Source organism: Seriola lalandi, unplaced genomic scaffold (genome assembly GCF_002814215.2).
Source record: "Seriola lalandi dorsalis isolate HSWRI2012SDOR001 ecotype SW California unplaced genomic scaffold, Sedor1 jcf7180002054297, whole genome shotgun sequence".
In the NCBI taxonomy this organism is placed as follows: domain Eukaryota; kingdom Metazoa; phylum Chordata; class Actinopteri; order Carangiformes; family Carangidae; genus Seriola; species Seriola lalandi.
In genome coordinates, this window is record NW_019524850.1 from 292748 (window position 1) to 311457 (window position 18710).

Below are 18710 nucleotides of genomic sequence, written 5' to 3' on the forward strand. Positions count from 1 at the left end.
ATAATATTAAACTCTCTGCTTCTGATGTGCACTGTAATAATGTCACACAGAGGAACATTTCCATCCCTGTACAGTTTATTAAGGCAAGTGAGTAAACCAATGTGAGCATATTAAGCTATCATCAACACATTTCAAACTTTCCAATACAATACTCTGCATAGTTCAATATATCTACAGCACATGTAGGAAAAGCTGACACATACTGTTCCTTATTTATCATTTTGAGTAAATCATTTTACTAGATGTGACCAAAGATAATAATGGTGTTACAGCATGCTGCCCTGGTTGGATTCAAAAACCATCACATTGTTAAAAGAATACATCAAGCACTGGGGACCTCGGTCAACTCACCCACTAAGTGAAGAAAAAGACATACACCAAAATCATTCATGTCTCCAGCGCACCACTTATAGCGATTCTACAGCTAAAGGACTTTTAAATGTGAAGCTTAGTCTAGCAGTTTTATGCATTGGATATGTTATATGATACATAGATAACACACTGTTTCAACCTATGACTTTATCTGCCTTTCCTCTAAACCCTTACAATGAAGTGAAAGTGATAGTGCAACTCCAAAACAGTGGCTTTCTCCTTCTTGGTTTTATCTTAATTTCAGATTTAAAATATGCTCATTGATGAGCATTTTAATGTTTCAGATGTGTTGTGGACCCCAGATATTGAAGAACACTTCGATATAATGCATTACAATGCAGTAGCTCCTGTAAATGTGGCCTCCGTAATGACTGTACAGAAGCTGTTAAGCTTCATAACTGTTATGATTAAAGCAGGGCTGTTGTATTCGATTGCATCAGTACCAAGGTTTACCTAATAAACTGGCAACTCAGTGTATCGTTCAATCAGCCAATGAGTTAACAGAATGTTAAAATGTAAGTACACCACACAAATGAAAGGTTTATTCCTAAAACTTTGGATTGTGCTTGATGTTTAAGATTAGACAATATTGTGGATGCTAAAAGGTCAGCAGTGATTTACAGCACATCTACCATTGGATGATTTTGGCATTTGTGTTTTCATCACCCAACACAAAGATGCCCCACAGGACAAGCAAAATAACTGCTGCAATCCTTTGAAAGAAAACCAAGTAAACAATGTATAAAGATTAAAACTAAGAAACACATAAATAAATAAATATATCTCTATTACAAAACATTATATAGTACATTGTCTTTCCCACACACTCAGTCTGTCTCTTCTGTGTAGCCATTCTGCTGTTTTAAGGATGTGATATGAAGGACGTGCAAAACAAAAAATGCGAGCACATGAAAAACTGCACAACAGAATCTGGAAAACATTCAATTACATTATGGAAAATGTACTGTAAGATAATACAGTGCTGCTAGTGATGCCCAAGTAAGTAAAGACCAACACCATCCTTTCTGTACAAAGTGCATATACCAAGTATTGTGCTTTTCAGGCTAATGTACAGCCCCCTCCAATTACCAAGTACAGTGGGGACCTTATCATCACAAAAATGAAATTTATTCAAAACAAGCATAAATTCATTTTTAAAATGATACAGACTTGACTGAATGTCATAAAAATGATCGAAGCAATTGGAAATGGTTTGCAGGGTTGATGTTGTAATGCAACATGATGCACTGGACCATAAGCTGCATTAGAGAACTGTAGAAAAATGCAGATGATGTTTGTCTGATGTTAGCGACAGATTTCTACAGCGAAGTCATGGGTTCACAACTCAGTCTAAGCAAGTCCACCCTAGAACATACACCTTTAAGGTTCTGTAAACGAGATTTTAAACAATAATATAGCAGCAAAGAACTATTTCTATCTTCTATAAAGATATAATGGAGTAATGGCGTCCTGAGCAGAGAATGAAGTCACACCTCCTCTGTGTGTGTTGTAGTTAGAGTTTCTCTCTTCTTTGTTTTCTCTGTTTTGGTATCTGGTCTGACAGCGCTTATGTTAGTGCATGCATATGTATATGTACATGTAAGTGCATGTGTCCCTCTTTGTTAAACTGTTGGTCCTTCCCACATTTATAAACACAGGCACTGCTCACAGGTGAGATGGCATGGTGCATGGTGTGCAGCCTTCTGGTGACCTTCCACAATCTCCTCAATGGAAGAAACTATGGTTTTGTCTAAAATGGCCTGTGAGGAAGAAAGAGATAAGACACCAGAGCACAGGCAAACTGGCCATGTGGAGTACTGTGGTCAAATCCGGTTGGCCGCTGACCCCATAAAATATGCATAAAGCTTTTAAAGTTTTTACCAGCTTCATCGGTGATATTACAGCTCTGTCAGTGTCATTTTCATGGCCAGCAGATGAATCCAAAGGATGAATTTCTTTTCTTTTCTTTTAATACTGATAATATTTCATCGATTAAAATATACGTCACATCTTACAACGTCTCCATAGCAACGTTTACAGCCTATCGCCTCTTCCTGCTGCCGATAGGTGGCTAATTTAGAATTTCAGATCCCCGGTAAGCTAACCATGGATAAATCCAAAAAAAATGTTTTATGTGTGTTTTAATGTTTTATTTATTTCAAAGTGGGTTACTTTTTTATTTTTTTAATCATTCACAAATAAGAGAAGGACTCTAATAGGCCTGCATATTTCTGTGTTTTATTTAAAAGTAGGCATACACATGCCAGTGTTTTTTTCTCATATTCATAAGAGTTTGGTGTTTTCTTTTGTTATAACGGGTAAAAACAGCAATAAAATGTCAACAGTTTTTTGTAGTTCTATAATTTCATAAATGCAATAAACTATGGTTCTTTTATATATAGTATGACTATATTAAAACTTTAACGCTGTGTTATCTTCATTTTAAGGGTCGAATAGGTTTTGCGGCTTCAGATGTTATTTATTTGTGGGAGGGGCCAGAAATGGCTCTTTTAATAGTAAAGGTTGCAGACCCCTGCCCTAGGGGAAATTCATGTGTCCATTAGTTCATTGTTGTACTCTCGCACAGTCTCGTGAATGACGTCAAACGCGACTACAGGCTCCGCTCGTGGTTCAATGTAAACAACAATGGCGACGATGTGACAGAACTCCCTCGGTTCATAGTATGGTCTAAGACCGACTGCCAACAGTCCAATATCCCGACAGCAGATCCTCTCCTGAGCTGTGATGTGACCGGGATTGAACCATCTATTGTTCACAAGCAGAACCAGTCCTCCACCTTTATTCTTCCCGCTTGCTCTGGCATCTCTGTCTGCTCATACTATCTCATCATCATGTACACAACGGTCGGGAGTGTTGTCGTTTAACCATGTCTCCGTGAAACACATACACTACACTCACGCTACGCTCGCTGGTTGTTCACAAGTGCCTCCAGTTCATCATACTTCTTATATGTCCATCTCCTAGCCTTTAGCTTAGCCCCAGCTCTGCATCCACGATACTTCTTCAGCTCAGCCAGTATGGGATGCTCAACGCCATATCTGGTTCACTTTAAAGCTAGAAGTTTTTCCTTCGTGTACATTATTTTCTCCATCGTCAGACGAAACAACGACGTAGAATAAAAAACTTCACTCGACAAAAAATATACTAATATATAAAAATATATTGCAAAAAACTAAGCGCTAAGCGGACTTGCTGCCACTTGTTGCCAGCGCGTGTATATGATGCTAAAATAGTAACGGCCCGATATAATCACATCATTATTATTATAGTAACTATCTGATGGAAAATCATACATATATATCCAACATTAACATTCAAACTAAATTACATAATTGATGAAAACAGAAAAAACAGCGCTGGGAGTCGCACGCGTACGTGCCTATGCGCGAGTGTAGGATTGCTGCAATATGCATATGCACGCACGTGTGCGCGAGCAAGTTGCAGCAGCTTTTAGATCCTGTGAAGTAACTACATCAGATTCTAGATTACTCATTCATTTTGCCTTGATCAGCTGTGTATCAAAGACACATGTATGTGAAGTAAACTTACAGTTCCCCTGGTTGTTGATCATTGTACTGAAGACCTCACCAGAGATACACACGCCTATCTGAGCTCCCAGTTTCAAGACACAAATTATTCTGTGATGGAGAACAATTCACCTCAAGGCTCAGCTGCTCCTGTTCTTGGACGACAGCATTAGAGCTGGAATGGGGGACGCCATTCCCAACATGTCAACTGCTCGTCTCAGTGGATTCACTTCTTTTCCCCGTGGTGTAAGACGGATCCTTGTCCAGTCAAACACCTCTACAATCATTGTGGAGCCACCAAGCAGAGAATTTGATTCCCTTGCCTCCAGCTGTGAAGCCACAGCAGAGCCAAGTCTCCCAGAAGAGGATATAGAGACCATAGATCTCACCCAAGAGGAGAACGAGATCTCCATGAAGACACCAGAGAGGAACACCGACCCTGCTGACTCTCCTTCCTCTGGCTTTGAAGCCATCGCAGAGACCATCAACAAGACCCTGCTGTTTGTCACCCTGCTCACTAAGTCCCGTGTTCTGGACATCTGCACGGAGGAGCAATTGGCAGCCTACGCCAAACAACTGGTGGACCAAACGCTGCAGGGACTCACTGTGAGTGACAGTTACTGCCCCAATGACAAAGACATCAAACAGATCTGCAGGGCCGTCATCAAAGATCTCACCAAGAAGCTTGGCGGGAAGAGATCACTTAAGTTTGTAATCCTGTCAGAACAACCACGTGTAGAAGTAGTCATTGTCAAGTCTTTACAAGCCAACATCTCAAAGCACTCGACTGTGTCTGCAAACAATAAAAAGACATCTGCATGGAGAGAACACTTCTGGCCCGTCATGAGTGTCATCGCTATTTGTGGCTTGTGGTCCATCGTGGCCATTATCTTATTATAAACTTCTGAAGGTGGCACGGTGGTATAATATTATGACATGACATATATTTTTCCATGTTGAATATTGATCAAACAGTATGAGTGCAACTTATTTTAAATCTTAATCTGCAAAGAAAATTTTAACTCTTTTAAATCAATAAAATATAGTGGAGAAAAAGTTCAATATTTTCCTCTGAAAAATGAAGTAAAGCACAAAATGTAGCCTGTGAGGAAAATCTTAACTTAAGGTGTTTGTGCAATGGTTTAATTAAGGAGAAAAGCTAAAATAGTGAGCGTTTTAAGGAAACCTTAAGGTGATTTGTGCAACTGTTTTTACTGTTTTGCTCTTATTTTGGTAAGTCTTCCAATCTTTCAAACCTTAAAATCACTTACCAGCCTCTACTAATATTTGAACCTCTGTCAGAACTTTTAATTTTTTACCATCAAAGGCATGTTTCCAGTGCCAGTAAGCCCTATCAGCTTTCTAATGAGTGAATTTAATGATAGATAGATACTTTATTTATCCCCTAGGCTAGCTACTACTGGTCTGGGTTTACCAAGATGGAGAGCCCTACAAGCTTCAGGGATCCAGCTTGACTCAGAACTGTGTTTTCTTCTCCTTCACATGTAAGTAATTTGATGACTCCGTAATGTTAAATGTCTGTTTTCGTTAGTGACCGGCTACAGTAGCCATGACAACGTGAGCTAACTTATCTGTTACAGATATAATGAATGTGTTTAGCGATTGCTATGGCTAGCCTGTGTAGCATCACGGCCAATGGCTAGGGTAATGGTTGTAGCTCCATTTTTTTTTTTTTTTTTTTGGCTGTCATGTACGCTTTATTCAGTTGTGCTTGTTGTTGTGAGTTTGGTAGCCGCTTTCACCTGTAACACCTTGCTGACTGAGAACGTGAGGGGCGTTGTGGTCGACGAAGCATTTCTTTTGTTTTGGTCTGAGATGCTGCTGGTGTAGTACCTTATCTAGTGGCAGTGACGATCGTTTACAGAACCTTTGATATCGTTTTTATGGAGGAAATGAAAAGTTTGCAGCTACCGTATTTGAAACGCCTTCTCTCAGAGATGATAGAACATTTTTTATACTTCATTTCAATGTCGCCTGAGTTTTGCGCAAATATTGCATCTTGCAAGGCTTCTCTGCTGGTTGTTGTCACTTCATGGGAGGCTCACATAATTTCCTCTGGAACCAAAGCTCCTTCGTTAATTTGTAATTTGCAAGGCTTCATTTTACCCCTTTGATCATATATTCAAATTAAAATATTGATTTTCCAAATGTATAGTCATTCCAAACTGGCCTTTGGGGCCTTGAGACTCCAGCCACTTTCCCCATGTTTAACCCAGATATGGCATGATTATTTCAGTAGTTTAAAAAAATCAATACCATAATTGGCTTCTCTCATCTTTCATAAATAAGACAACATTAAAATACTTTTATGCAGTGCACAATGTAGCAACAAACGTGATGTCTCAATGTGATGTGTGGGTATTATATCAGTATCTTCATGCAAACCCCTGGGTTTGTTTGAACTGGGTCTTGAAATGTCAGTCAAACAGTACAACTGGTCCCTATTTGGTTAATGTGAAATACTCTATATTACAAAGTAAGAATAACTAATCAAGTAGAAACAATTACTGTAACTCCGTCATACACTGTGAAAATTTGCCTCAAACTTCGGAACACTTCTCTTTAGATCTTCACCAGTCCCAATGGGAATTTATTTTTGCAATGCAGCTCAAACGGCCCATCACCATTACTCAGAGAGGAGTCACAACTTGGGGTACCATGGATAAATAAACTGCCATTTCAGGGTTGGAGCATCCATGGACACAGAACAGGACCGTTCAGATATCTTTTCATTTGGACAGTTTGCTGATGACTCGAATGAGCGCCCCGTTCTCATCCTTTAGCCTCTGGTTGTCTGACTTGAGCTCTGTTAAGATCTGGGACAGTAGAGGGAAAGAAATTCTATTAGAAAATCATCACAGCATCATAGTTACACTATACACTCTTTGGAGTATAGTTCAAGTGGTTTGTGGATAGACAATTTGTAATTTATAGCTTCAGGTACAATGACGCTAATTACCAGGACCATTAATGATCAAATATGTTGAATCACCACTAACAACAAGTGGGCTAAAAGTTGTTTCTCAGTAAAGTTTGAGGCCAGTTAATGAGGACATGCTTTACAGTACTTGATCATGCAGTGAGGAGTGACTTTGACGGTATGTTCTGCATGTGAACAGTGAAAGAGAATGAAGTCAAAGAGAGAGAAACTGAGAGAGGGTCAGTTTCCCAAATCTAGGTCATGTCTCTCATGAGGAGCAACGGCTAAAAATAACCACCCTCTTTGTCAAAGTATTTCCCCTCTACTAGAGACAAACAGTAACCCTCTGCTCTAGCTGTGACACATTACCAAAACTGGTGAATGAGCAAAGGCACCTCGCATCAACATGTTCATAACCTTTCGGAGACCATCTTATTTTCTTTGTTACAATAATCCACAAAGGCAGTACAAAAAATTTTTAACGCTGTACTCTAAATGCAGTTAAAGGAATAGTTTGACATTACGGGAAATATGCCCATTCGCTTTCTTGCCCTAAGTTAGATAAGAAGATTAGTACCACGCTTGTGTCTGTATGTTAAATATGAGGCATCAGCCAGCAGCTGATTGGCTTAGCTTAGCATAAAGACTGAACACAATGGAGAAACAGCTAGCCTGGCTGTGTCCAACGCTAACAAAATCTGCCTACTGGTACCTCTGAAGCCCACTAAATAACATGTTATATGTAGATCTGTACAAAAACCAAAATGAAAAAATGACAAATCATGGTTTTATGGGAGGTTAGATGCTGGAATTATTTCTTGGTAGGGTGTGGGTACTTTCCAGAGTCATGTCATCACTGTGAGGTTGCTACATTTAAATTAAATTAGAGGTAGGTCTATTTTTTTAACCTATGACCAGAGCCAGACTACCTGTTTCCCCCAGGCTTTATGCTAAGCTAAGGTTACTACCTGCTGGCTTTAGCTTCATATTTAGTGCACGCATTGGTATTGATCTTGTAATTTCACTCTTGGCTGAAAAGTGAGCACTAGTATTCCCCAAATTTTGAACTATCCCTTTAAAGCAACGTGCTTGTCTGTTCTTACCCTGAGAGGGTCCATGAACAAAAGCACACACAGAAACAACATCAGTCACAGTATGTGTGTGTCTCTCACCCAGTGGCACAGAACTTGTTCATTTTGAAGTCTAATGATCTCACACGTTTCATTTTCTTTGGAAGATTGACTAGAATGGCTATTTTCTTGGCGAACAACTTAGTATTGATTACACACTACATTACACAGGACCTGCATATTTTTCCCTGTTTCAAGATCAATACTTATAAAATGCATTTATTCTTTATGGAGCAGATCTACTATCGATGTAATTTACATAATAATCAGAAAAAAATGACCCCTAATGTAGTGCTTATTTCATGTGAAGCCCCATGCTACATGAATGTAGCTAAAAATACACTTCAAAGGAGGATTATGAGAGATGTTTCTGGAGGAAGGGTCAGCAGGGTTGCCCTCTGATGGCAGTAAAGGAGAATGGGTTAAAAAAAAGAGTGCAGAGGAGGATGCATTGCAGTGTGGGGGAGGGGTGAGCATTGGGAGGGTAGAGGACCTGCCTGAGAGGAACACAGCAGAGGACGAGGGGGCTGTAGAGGCACCAGAAGGAGAGTAGGAGTGTAGAAGGTATGTGGCTGTAAGGAAGGGGAGAGCAAGGGGGAAAGGAGGACAGGTGATGTCAGAGGATCAGAGGTCCTCTGTCTCCGGCATGGAGGCCGTCTCAGAGAGGCGGGCAAGGGCGCGCAGCATGGCTCTATTCTCAGCCAGGAGACACTCGTTCACCCTCCGTAAGGTCTGGACCTGAGTCAAGGCAGGGAAGGCCTGCACAGAGGAGGAGAGAGATACAGAGAGGGGCAGACAGAGAAAGCATGCGGGGAGGCAGGCCATGTGCAAAGAAAAAGACAGAAACTCTGTAAATATATATATATATATATATATATATATATATATATACACATTTATTTATATATATATATATATGCGTGTACACTCATACAGGTATGCACCCATACACCTACACACACACAGGGGAAAAGAACACTAGATCTGATGGACTTACCAGAAGACTTGCATAAACAAATATTTACTCAACAGGGAGATTCGAGGAGAAATAGCAAAAAGCTGCCACAAGCAAAGCAAATTATGATGATAGTTCTCCTTGGGAGAGTGGTGAGGTGCTGAAGTGTTACATTATATGCGTAGATTTGCGAAGGAGAGGGAATTAAAATTCATAGAAATTCACATAACGTAAAACTCTACAATTTCAGACTTTGCACAACAGCCTAGTCAGTTATTAGTCAAAGGAATGGAAATGATTCATTTCCCCCTCGTCCTGGCCCGACTTTTTAAGGGTAAACCTCAATGTGGTTTGACACCATTCCTGAGGGGAAACCACAGAATACACACACACACACACGTGCGTGTGCACGCACACACACGCACTCGCACACACATACACACACTTGTAGAGTTTCAGGCTGTCCAAAAACAAATTTGAAGACACGAATATGGCCGAGGATGACATTAAGGCAGACATCCAGCTTCTTCTTACAACACCAAAACACATTTGTAAAAGCAATTTGAAGCTAGACTGTGTTTGAGACCGAACAATTCATGCATATAATGTTCTCTTGGTATTAGAATAAAACAGCACAGTTTCTGGAGAGGTGCCCTTGGCGAGAGGAAAGAAAAGGATAGAGTGAGGTGAGAATACATAATGACCAGTATCTTTTATTACACTCTTGTAATATTGAGCTCTTTGATATCAAATCAGATCTGACTACACTCTCGAGTGCTGGCGATAATTCAACACAGCTGCTATTAATTAGGTTTCAGAAGCTGTTAGGAATAATTCAGCTTTTCTGTAAGAAATGTAAGAAGGGATAAAGTAAGACACTCTGGACACATGGACACTAATTTAAAAAGGAAAACAAGGAAACAGTGCAATTGATGTGAAACATCCAAAACCAGGCCCAGTCACGTACAGAGCCGCAGTGCCAGTAGTTTCAGACCTGAGGAGGTAACCCCCAACCCAAGCTGCACCCCCTGTGGGCAAGAAAAGTAACAGCAGCAAACAGGTGCCGATGTGCGCCGTCTACAGCCAAGTAGAGTAACAGCCTCTGCAATTTTTCACGCTTTTGTCTACTGTGAAAAATGAGTGTCACCACTGAAGTTTTAAATAGCTACACAAACAAAAAAGCAGCAGCAGTTGTAACACTCATAATGGTGTAAAAAATGTGCTCAAACGACAGCAGCTGTTACTTTGCCTGTAGAAGACAAAATCACATCTATATCAGTAGGTCTAAGGTGTTGCTGCTATTTTTCCCTTCCACTAGGTGGCGCGGGTTGGCACGTGTAGGACTAAACAACTAAAGAGGTTCCCCTTGTGAAGAATCTCAACCTTGCTAAAAAGGAACGAGTGACTTTGTGAGTGAGTGACAAGCCAGCTCCCTGAGGAGGATTATGTGCCTGTGCCTATCTGGCATTCACAGTATAAAACACTTGTATATTTGAGGTTACAGTGTGATGTGTGTGTGTCCACGCGTGTAAACATGCCCCTGTCTCTGACAGAACAGAATCACGTGAGGTGACAGGCAGGTGTCAATCACTCCGCTGTGTCATAGCGACCACTCACCATCCCCCCTCCCCTGAGACAGCCTGCCCTCAGGGCTGGTACCCACAGCGGAAGCGCAGTGGGGCGTCCTGCTGAGGGAACCACGACAACACGGGGGGGTCAAACATCTGCTGCTGGCGTACCACACTGCTGCATGTGTCCTATTTGTAATGTTCTCGTCAGTGTCTGCATATTATATTTTCTCAGACCGGAGCGATGATTTCATTTCTCTTGAGGAATATAACAATGTTGCTGTAACAATCAAATCGTAACCTTTATCGTGAAATTTGGGACTGCTTCTACACAGAATCCAACGCAGACCGCGTCTACTCAGGCCTGAAATCTCTCTGCTGCTATGTCCTGTGTTTCTTTGTGAAGCAGAATACACACAGTGCAGTGCAGGAATGTCTCACAAAAGCAGGTCTTTTTGCTCTTGGACAGGGTTTGGTATTCAGCTGGAACTAGGTCACAATGTTCACCCCAACAGTGGGATAATTGGAGCAGGGGAGCAGCAGCACAAGCTCCTCCTTAGCCTGGCAGGAAGTGGCCCAGCAGAACACTGTGGGTAATGAGCCTAAAGCATTAACCTTCCCTCTCCTTGACTCCCAACCCACCTGCCTAAACACAACCCTGGAGTGTGTTATATGTGCATGTTTTACTTTGTAAAAACACTTTAGGCGTGCTACATTTAGCATGAGTAAGAGGGGCTTAGCTGGAGGTGTGTGCATTCAAGGACTGTTAGTGTTATTGTTTTTGGGATAAAAAATATTATAAAGATCAATGAAGCATAACTTGTATATGAGACAAAGTAGATGCCATTTAAACCCAGGCTGAGTCTGCACAATTTAGTTTTCCATGGACTGACCTTTAACTCCTCCTCCATGTCTGACACTCTTTTCTCAAGAGCTTGTTTTTCCTGTAAATAAAGAAGAAAGGACTGAAATAAATATACTCCTGTGGTACCTTGGAAACCTGAGGAGTGAAAGGCCATTAGACTATAATTTCAAGTAGACAGGAGAATAAGAAATAAAAATACCAAGAAAGATGTGGATGTTCATCCATCTTGATAAATGCCAAAATGATGACAAGACACTTACCCTTTTCTCCGATTCAAGTACTGTAGACCTCTCTGATATCCTGTCGTGCCTCTAGAAGTTAGAATGGTGCCGTTAGGGTGAAGCATTTGAGGAAATCTTGGAAGGGTTGTATTTATCGTTAAACATAATTTCATACAGTAATCAGTCATGACCTTTCATCACCACACCCATGGGAGAAGGATGATGGTGTAGCAGTGAAAAGATGACTGAACTGACAGTTTCTGTACCTGAGTGACTTTCCCCAGCTGGGAACGTATCTTGACCAGTTCTTGTTTGCTGTCCTGCAACCTGGACTTGAGCCTCTCATTCTCGTGCAAAGCTTCTGCATACATCTGAAGAAAGAAGAAAATTAGGATTAAGGAATAGGATTAATAAAAAGTTCACAGGTAAATATTTGAAACCCTAAAGTAAAAAATATATTATACCACAAATAATTATGAATACGTTATGGGAAAAGTAAATGAACAGATAAATTGTGAGACGTTGTTGAACCATAAATATGTGTATCATGCCTGCTTGTTCAAATTTGACTGAGTTATGACTCCAAGGACGAGAATCATTTTCAAATGTTGCAGCAACCGGGCGTGAAGGGTTTTAAAGTACCTTAAATGCCTCTCACCTCAGCATCGTCTTTCCCTCTGTGTCCTCATGAGGAGGCTCACCTCACAGTCTGAAAACCCCCTCAGCTTGGGCAATAGTCTAGCATGTTTTTTTGTAGGTTTTTTTCTAATTCCACCCTAACAATGAGTCATCTGTACTACTGTGAGAATGGATGAATTATGGTCTTGATTTGTAACATTATGTACACAATTATGGAGACACCAGGCCTAGGAGTGATATATTATAGAAGCCAACCTATGGGTGTACATATAGAATAATTAAGAAATCAATGCATTCATGCATGAAAATCTTGAACAGTAAGAAAAATCTGCTGAGAATGTCCCCTCCTAGTTATTTTTATGATGATCCAAGTATATCAAGTAAAGAACAATGTCTAATTTTGTGCACAATAACTTGATATGACTATTCAGCATCATTAAAATGACTTGACATATTAAAATGAACTATCAATAAAATACATTTATAATGTTAAAACACAATATGTTACCAAATGGTCATTTGACATGGTGTTTATTTATATTAGTTTAGTAAAAATAACTATTATTTCATGTTAGCATTTATAGACATACTGTGGCAGTAGAAAGCTAATCTGTCTATAAAGAAGTATTGTCATATTGTACATTTAGTGGTCCAGCAGCCTCATATTACATAAAATATGTTTTAATACTGATTTTATTAACAGATTACAAAGCTAGATGCTGATACTGTTAATTATCTGAAAGTCCAATTAAATATCCATCTGCTGCCCTTATTGGAGCATTTAAAAAAATAGATCCATAAATCTGCATGGTGATCCAATAGTCATACTGTATCCAGGACTGCAGCTTTTAATCACAAGGGAATGTGCTTGTTTAAACTGAGGTAATAGTTTCTACCTTCTTATAGTCTTTGGTAGTGGAGTCTTGTTCTTGTCTATTCAGAGCAGCCAGTCTCGTCTCTCTCCTTGTGTACGAGCTGGTGCGGCCCAGTGGTTTGTCCGTTGCACTCTCTCCACTGGAGTCATATCTAGAGGCAACACAGATCAGATCAGATCAGTACACAGCTCTAGTTATTTAGGGCATTTATTTCTTTATTTCAGGAAATGCAGCTGAATGATACAGGAGAAAAAAGCAAAGCCTAATCCTTACCTTGACAGTCTTTCATGCTGAAAAACAAAGAATAAGCCATGTTAGCGTCATCACTCAGCATTACAGCATGGGAACAACACTGTCTAAAAAATGTTCTCTCGCGGATAGATCCAGATTTATTTGTTTGATAAGACCAAACAGAGGCTTGGCGGTGAAATGTTTTCCATTTTGATACAACAGAGAGGAAAAGCAAAACTTCCAAGTGAATTATCACAGCGTGTCCAGAGGCCTGAAGTCCCAGAGGGAGAAAGTGCATGCAGAAGTGAGATATATTTCACCCCATCACTGCACTGACAGGGTTCACACAGGTCAAACCTCCCCGGTGAGCACGGTTAATCTTTTAGAATAGGCGGCTGCCACACAAATGCCTGCAGTATAAAGATGACATCATGACATCGGAAGCTAAGTATCTCCTGTGTGACGGGTGGACGGCTGACCTCTGACAACAAACTGATAGCAGACTGTCCTGGCAGGTTTTTGCTATGGCCAGTCCAGCTCACATGGCTGCCAAGTTGCCCGTTGTGATCACAAAGTGAATTTGTTTTCATTTCACCACGAGGTCTGGATGTTTTGCTACATTCACAGAAGTTGTATATATTTTTTTCTCTAGCTGTATTTGACTCAGATACGTGTTTTCAGAGTTCATATTCCCTCAAAGACGGGCCCATAGTTGATTGAGTGCTGATGTAAATGTCATATGCTGCATACTCTTGGTGAACTGAGTCGCCACTATAAAAATTTCTATCTATCCAGACCTCCATCCAGATCCGTTTCTGCTCTGAACAAACAGATAAATCACTGCCAGCAGCTGATAAACGTGGCACATGAGAGGTGGATGACTGAAAGTGTTTATCAGTCAGAGAGAGGGAGAGAGGGAGAGTGAGAGAGAGAGAGAGAGAGAGAGTGAGAGAGAGAGTGAGAGAGAGAGAGAGCGAGAGAGAGAAAATACCATAATATCAGGCCAGAGTGATCTTTGCAATATCTGCTGCTGACTCATAAACTTTACTCCTAAACTCAAAGATTTGGAGTCTTTAAACAACTCTGTTGAAAAAACGCTTTGCAATAAACATCTTGTGTGGCGGTCCGAGCCGTTCGAGACAAGAAGCAGATGTGGACGGGGGTTAAAAGCATGTGCATTATAGAAGGACGATTTATGTCTAGAGGAACAGTTATTCCTGTGCTCACATTTGGTGAGTTAGGGGGATATTTCACGCAGCGTCAAAGGAGCTATTCCCCAGCAAGTGTTTACATAACTGAGCCAGCGCTGCCTGTCCTTATGTGGTCATGTGCTTAAGCAGAGCTATCCAGGAAAAAACAGACCTCCATGACCTCAGATGAAAAAGTGCCAAGGATGGAGCTCTGGAGAAGAGCTCTCACTCACTCCAATCTCTTTGTGCAATACTGAGGAGATCCCTCAATCAGATTCGATATACATTCATTAATCAAGTGGGATGATTGGACTTTCTGAATAAATTATCATTAAGCCTGCTTTCGGGGATATGAACCAAACTCTTTCAAGATGAGAGAGACTAGTTCCTGTACAGAAACCTATTTCACACTACACAATTAGGGAATTGGTGAAATGAGTTTCTTACTAACTTAATTACAATCCCAAGAGATTTTGAGGGAGCCCTGTGGGGTTTATAGGGTAAAAGAGAGAATCCTTACAGTAATGCATGCATGCTGTTACATGTATTTCTGCATCATCAAACTTTTTGCTCACATGGAACCAAAGGCAGAAACTGAATCATAGCTTAAATTCTACTTCTGATGGCAGCTGCACCAACCTGATTTCCTTGTTAGGAAAAATAGAGGGAGCCACTAGTGGCACATGCAGCGCAGTAAACTATGAGAGGCAGAGCAGATGTCGAAGGTTAGAAAACAACAGGGGATCAGACTGTATCTGACGGACGGGTGCATGCTTGAACCACGGGTGCTCTGTAAACGTAACTGCCTCCAGTTTTATGGTTTGCCAGGACCAACATTATAACACCGTCAGGGAGGGGGTCAGAGGTACACACACACACACACAGGCTGCCTGCATTAGCGCAGTGCTAAGAAGTATGAATGATATTGTTGAACAGCAGTTTTCAAAAGCCAATGAAATCATCATTACACAAATCTTCACCCTCCATCTCACTTCTTTCTCTTCGTGCCCTCTCTCTGTCACAGCATCTTCCCCTCAGAGCAGACTGGATGACTGCTATAGGAAAATCTGAGCTACTCTCTCTCTTTCTCTCTCTCTCTCTCTCTCTCTCTCTCTCTCTTTTCACCCCCACTGCTGGAGCTGACACTGCACGCACAACCATAAAAGACGTTTCTTCCACATTCACTCACCTTCCCTCACTTCAGCCACTCCTTATTCTCCACTAACTCTGAACAGTACATCAGAAGTGACCTTCTAGCCACTGAGAACATCCTCCTCTTCTTTTTCTTCTGCACCAACTCAAAATGCTTCACATCCAGTAGCGAAAGTAGTTGTAAAAATGTAAAAATACTCAATTATAAGTAAAAGTCCTGCATTTCATCCTACTTAAGTAAAAGTATTATCAGCAAAATGTGCTTAAAACATCAAATTAAAAGTACTGTCACTGACTTGTATGTGACATTGTTATTAATAATGATGCATCAGTGTGTAAACAAGCATTTTATTGTTGTAGCTGATTGAGGTGGAGCTAGTTTTAAACACTTAGTTTAGTCCATTGGTCTCCAACCTAAGGGTCAGGCCCCTCAAAAGGGTCCCAATATATCATAAATGTTGGTGGTCGTGAGATGATTAATAGGGTGCTGAAGAGAGAGAAAGCCAAATTCTGCCACACAAATTTATATTCATTTTTCAAACCATTCTCTTGACTTTTTAAAAAAAGAATTTTATGAAGTAGTGCATAACTGTTTCTCTTTGTACCTTGACAGTTATTTAAACCATCTGATAAGTTTAGAGAGGAAATATGTGTTTGGTAGAACTGCTAATAATTTATAGACATATGAACTCATAGACACACTGTCGCAAGCCAAAATGTCTTTAATGATGTGTTATGTCTTATAAGCTTGTCATTTTTTTTAAATGTGAAATGTTAATGTGGAAAGTAGCTATAGCTGACATAACAAATGTAGCAGAGTAAAACTATAAACTATAAAAGATACTATATAAGAAGCATAAAATGGAAATACTCAAGTAAACTACAGGTCTACACCTCACATTTGTACTTAAGTACCGTATATGAGTAAATGTACTTGTACTTAGTCACTTCCTACTACGGCCCACATCTGTCTAATGATGGGTGTCATCCAGTAATGTAATGTGTTAATGTTTATACCTCTTCCTGCTGCTCACAGCTGGAGCAGGCATTGTATTTTACTAAACAGGACCAGGTTTTCATCAAAACATTGTGACAAGTGCTAAAAATACCAAATCAGTCTGATTCCACCCCCTCTGCATTGCATTTTCTCTCCCATGAAAACGCTGCCAATTCAGATTGGGCTGACATCATGGAAAATTAATGCCTGAGTTTCACCATGGATACAGCACAAAGAGACTGACACTTCTTGAAGAGAGCAAAAAGAATGACAGCATCCATTGGTGCCATTTACCGCCGGGAACTTGCACCACAATGAGAGCGTCTGTAATGTTGCATGACATTACTGTACATGACAGAATCACATTGCTTCATAATTTTACATCTGTTTGTCCCTTTTAAATGTGCCTGTCACACTGTCCAGCTCAAGTCTGATGCACTGACATAAACACAACAGTCAAACAACACCCATGAGAATAAGCCACTTAGACAGAAAAAAATAACAGGAAATTACACAAGGAATGTTTCAATCCAAAAGTCTTTTCCAGAAAGTGTGGTCAGACTCTCAGCGCTTCAGAGCAAATTCTCGCCTCTCTTTCACAAGTCATCAAACAAGCTGACATGATGAGTGGTTTGCAAGTTATTTGTTAATTTTTAATCAAAATATTTAGAGAATCAGGAGTGGCACTTCTTCATGTTAATATGCACAATCATAGAAAATAGGAGAAACAGGAAATAACTCTTGTCCTGTTAATGAAATTATGAAATTGCTCATTTTACTGAATACACTCAAGCAGCACATGTCCAAACACATAATACTTTATTAAACTGACAATGATTTCTGTTATCAGTTATTCTGAAGGTTATTTAATTTTGCCTAAAAGATTTATATGAAAATGGTGAAATATGCCCAGTCTTTAACTTCTTTCTTATATCTGACTTTATGATTTATTTATATGATACAGAAAAGTAGCCATTCCTCACATTTAAGGCTGTTAGGTATTTTTGCTTGAAATATGATAAATATGATTAATAAATTATAGATATAGCTGCCGATTTAGTTTGCGCTGTCAGGTATCTAGCCGACTTAGAAGATTAAGTCTGAATCCAGAAAAACAAATCTTGTTTATGCATCAGTCACTAACACCTACAGGAAATAAAATATTTTCTTCAAGTTTCATTTCATCATTTTTAACAGTTTCATGAAAACATATTACACATGCAGAGATATGAAAATTAGACACATCTGTTAAATTGGTGACATCATAAAGTTCAAAATCAAAAAGGTGTATTTCTCTAGAAGAAAAGCTTCTGGTCTTACTCTGTAGTTTTTGTCTGTAGGGGACGGAGAGGACGGTGGTGAATCTGTCAGTGACTTTCTGGTGCGAGTCAGGTCCTTGGTGCGTGGGTAGTAGGATGACATCTCCCTCCTCTACCCTCAACAGGCAGGTCAACTTCTACTGTAACATTCACTGAGGCCACCACCAGATAACAGCTGCACAGACGCACAGATTCCCTCAAGCAACAGTGACGCAGATGCCCATGACTGTGTTCCCGGGGAATCCTCAGCAACAACAGGTGTGTCTGTGTATGTGTGTGTGTGCTTGTGTGTGCTTGTGTGTGCGTGTGTGTGCGTGTGTTCTGTCCAGCTTCAGACTCTTCTATGAGCTGGGGAGAGCTGCGGCTAAATTTGGAAGGATTTCAGATGTGTGGTTACGCCTTCTTCAAAGCTCAGGCAGTGAAGCGATAATCAGATAAAAATGCAAAGAACAACAAAACAAAATAATATCTGCTGATCACAAAAACAGAGAAATAACTCTTTAGTTAGAAAGCAAACAAATTAGCATCCCTTGTCTCCGCTCTGTCAACACTGAGGTCTTTCATAAAATGCGAAAAAGTCCATGAGAAAGCAGCCAACAGAGAAAAGTTTGTTCCCTGTGCTGCCTCTTCCTATGTTTTCCAAAGTTATACACTCTCTCTCCATCTCCCTCCCTCTCTTGCTTCCTCTCTCTCTCCTTCTCCTTTCA

The 18710-nt window shown here is 40.3% G+C and overlaps 1 protein-coding gene across 4 annotated transcripts; it reads right to left on the reverse strand.

The window, feature by feature from the left end:
- Positions 1 to 57: 57 nt before the first annotated feature.
- ppp1r12b (protein phosphatase 1, regulatory subunit 12B) lies at positions 58 to 18710 on the reverse strand. Of its 4 annotated transcripts, none has more exons than XM_087173989.1 (8): positions 18005 to 18705; positions 13388 to 13404; positions 13136 to 13265; positions 11867 to 11971; positions 11640 to 11690; positions 11408 to 11458; positions 10564 to 10631; positions 58 to 6757 (listed from the first exon to the last, which is right to left on the reverse strand). In XM_087173989.1, the coding sequence occupies exons 1-7, from the start codon at positions 18104 to 18106 to the stop codon at positions 10593 to 10595; spliced, it is 495 nt and encodes a 164-aa protein (XP_087030115.1). In that variant the 5' UTR covers positions 18107 to 18705; the 3' UTR covers positions 58 to 6757; positions 10564 to 10592. The 4 variants fall into 4 exon arrangements, with proteins under 4 accessions (XP_087030115.1, XP_023261969.1, XP_023261968.1 ...); XM_023406201.2 differs by having other exon boundaries at positions 10564 to 10634; positions 18005 to 18704; XM_087173988.1 differs by lacking the exon at positions 10564 to 10631 and adding an exon at positions 8489 to 8750 and having other exon boundaries at positions 6683 to 6757; positions 18005 to 18710.